Here is a 3424-nt window from a genome sequence, read left to right as displayed (position 1 = left end):
ATCTTATTTTTAAACTAACATTAAACTTTATTAATGTCAGAAGATCTGCTTTATTAAATAGATGCTTTAAATGGTTTGCAGTTAGCTTATTAACTTTCATATTCAACTGCTTGAAGCACTGAAAAGCCTTTTTCATAAACGCATGAAAAAGCTTCCATTGTTGAAAACCAGGCCTTCGACCCATATCCTATAGATTATCATAAATTCTAAGTTTATCTGGGGTTCTAATTAATGGTACTTGTAGCACAGAACAATATACTATCCTTAGTCTCAAAATTCCTGTGAAAGAGAATTCCTAGTTAAGAACCTTAAGGACTTATGAAAAAACTGAGGACTCAATTCCTAAGTATATCCATGAAAACCTTCATATATACATTCAAGAAAACAGAGATAGCATTCTAAAATAGCATATCGATAACATGTTACTAACCTCCAAATAATAAAAATGAGCATTGTATATAATGAATTTCCCAAGGAAGGCCACCCTTCCTTTAGAATTTCAGCATGCAAATTCCTGATGCTAATAGTGCTTGCATTTGCAGACAGTTAGTTTGTGAAAATGTATCTTTACCTGCTTTGACCCTCCATTCAAATGTTCAACAATTTTCAGATTTTATGACTCAGCACCACTGCTGCCTACTTCTGGAATCACACCATGCTTCCACAGACTCTCTTAAGCAATTTCAGCTTCTTAACTTAAAAGATGAAGGAAAGCAGTTCTAAGGCCTGGAATTAGATTATTTCTCCCAAGGCTGTGTTGTAAATGTTGTCTTCTGCTTTTCTATTTCCTTCTCCTTTTCTCCCTGTAACCCTAAATTTCCTTTATAACTCTCTTCAAGAGGAGTTATTCACGGCAAACGGAACTATCAAGCCCAGTGCAGTAGGAAAACGAAAAGCACTTTGAGATCTAGGTTAGCCCTGGAGTTCTATCGGAGAACCTTTTGGACTTTTGCTACATAAGAGTTTCAGATATTTTTCTCTTCCCTATACCCATCTTTATTCTCCCTTTCCCAAGTCTTACTTGTTAATTAATCCCGTACTTACTGAATAGATCCTTAAAAGTCATTTAGGGTCTCATTCTAAGCAATGCGATCAAACTTTAATATGCATATCAATCACCTGGGGATCCTGTAAACAAGCAGATTCTAATCCAGTAGGCCTGGGATAGGGCCTGAGGTTCTAAGTTTCTAATAGGTGTGTACTTATGCTGCTGGTCAGTGGGACTTAAAGTAGCAAGGATCTAGAGCACTGGCATTCAAAGTGTGGTCCACAAACATCTTCTGATTAATAAACTGTTACCAGTCTGTAAGGACGTAAGAAACTTGCTGCAGGACACAAATCAATCAAATCACTAAGCTAGTATTTTTTTCTCCCTAGCTATATTTTACCTGTGAGGGAAGTAGTTCATTGATTTATATTCTGGTACAAGATCCTTTTAGTAGCATCCATACTTTTATAATAAACTGATTTTTGGTAAGGGTGTCAAGACAACTCAATGGGCAAAGAATGATCTTTTCAAAAAGTGGTGCTGAGACAAGCGGATATCCACATGCAAAAAATGAATTTGGATCCCTACCTCACACTGTATACAAAAATTAACTAAAAATGGATCAAAGACCTAAAAATTCTTCAAAGAAAATTTATGTGCAAATCTTCATGATTTTGGATAAAGCAGTGGGTTCTTAGATATGACACAAAGGCACAGGCAATCAAGGAAAAAGTAAATAAATCGTACTTCATCAAAATTAAAAACTTGTGTTTCAAACAACACTACTACAAAAGTCAAAAGATAGCATATAAAATGAAAGAAAATATTTACAAATCATATATCTGATAAGGATTTATTATCCATAATATGTAAAGAACTCTTACAATTCAACAACAAAAGACAAAAAACACCAATGTAAAAATTGGCAAAGGATCCAAATAGACATTTTTCTAAAGAACATACCAATATGGCCGATAAGCACATGAATAGATGCTCAACATCATCAATCACTAGGAAAATTCAAATCAAAACCACAATGAGATACCACTTCACACCCACTAGGATGGGTATAATCGACAACATAAATAATAATAAATGTTGGCAAAGATGTGAAAATTAGAACCCTCACATATTACTGGTGGGAGTTTAAAATGATACAGCTGCCAAAACCATCTGGCAATTCCTCAAAAAGTAGAGTTACCATATGACCCAGTAATTCCACTCCTATTTCATCCAAGAGAATTTCACCCAACAGATGTGAAAATAGAAATATGTACACACTTAGAAATAAACTCCCATACACTTTGCTGCTTTGATCATCACCAACTGTTGGCCAATCTTGTTTCCCTTCTAAACCCACTTACTGTTCTCAAGACATCATATTATCTCCTGAATACATTATTTCGACAGGTATACCTAACACATAGGGACTCTTTCTTTAGAAACATAATATAAATGTGAATCTTGAAAAATGAGTAAGTTTTTGAAAATTAAGGTACAATTAACATATAAGAAAATGCACAGATCTTAAGGTGTTCAATTGAGTTTTGACAATTGTACACCCCTGTGCAACCACTACCCAAAACAGCACATAGAACATTTCCATGGCTTAGAAAGTTCCCCTATTACCCCTTCTAGTCAGTTTCCCACACCCGGATAACCACTTTCTGATTTCTATCCCCAAGGATCAATTTTGCCTGTTCTTGGACTTGTACAAATGGAATCACAGAGTATTTATGAGTTTTCTAGATTTTGGCCTAGGTTTCTGGGCCAAAAAAGGGGGAAAGCATTCCAGGTGGAAAGAACTACATGTAAAAATATAAAGTCGGGTAAGGATACGTTCACAGAATTATTAAAGAGCTCAGGAGGGTTAAAAACTGGGACTGGGGATTGGTAACTGACAGAGACAAGACCAGAAGAGGAAGCTCATTATAAACTAGGCTTTCCAGATTAAATGCCACAGTTAATTTTGGGGAACCAAGTTAAGAAAGCTTTTCCCAATTCTCAAAACTATTTCTCCACCCTAGAGACTGGTCAGTTCTCTCAATATACTCCTTTCTCCTCCACCCTCCCACTGAAGGTGACCAGACAGGAGCAGTGTCTTGTATCCCATGGCTGCTCAGTCCCATCTTGCCCAGAGGTCTCTCTGCCATCTCAGGGAAGGGAACAAGCCCCCCATGGCTTTCTTATGAGAGGGCACAATCTCTGCCTCAATTTGAAATAGTCGCAAGTCCAGGGGACAGCCTTACCATTATCTGGATTTCTCTCTTGCACACCTGGAGATCATGCTCATTGTTGACAAACATGCGTTTCAAGGCACATTTCATCCCATTGCTTGTCCTCACCAGAAACACGATGGCAAATCCACCTGTGAGAGAAACACACACAAGCTCTTTTGAGTCATGTTCAAAAAGTCAGTCAGATGACCATGGTGAC

At 37.0% G+C, this 3424-nt stretch overlaps 1 protein-coding gene across 1 annotated transcript in view; it reads right to left on the bottom strand.

The window, feature by feature from the left end:
* Positions 1-3424, bottom strand: part of LOC105812059 (AP2-associated protein kinase 1-like) — a 93662-nt gene that overhangs the window by 16413 nt on the left and 73825 nt on the right. Inside the window, exon 3 of the mRNA XM_012646426.1 lies at positions 3238-3356. Coding sequence (XP_012501880.1) covers positions 3238-3356 — 119 coding nt within the window. The remainder of the gene's footprint in view (positions 1-3237; positions 3357-3424) is intronic.

Source organism: Propithecus coquereli, unplaced genomic scaffold, assembly GCF_000956105.1.
Source record: "Propithecus coquereli isolate 6110/MARCELLA unplaced genomic scaffold, Pcoq_1.0 Scaffold243, whole genome shotgun sequence".
Classification (NCBI taxonomy): domain Eukaryota; kingdom Metazoa; phylum Chordata; class Mammalia; order Primates; family Indriidae; genus Propithecus; species Propithecus coquereli.
Note: the sequence above shows the minus strand (reverse complement) of the source record. Positions and strands in the feature narration are given on the sequence as shown.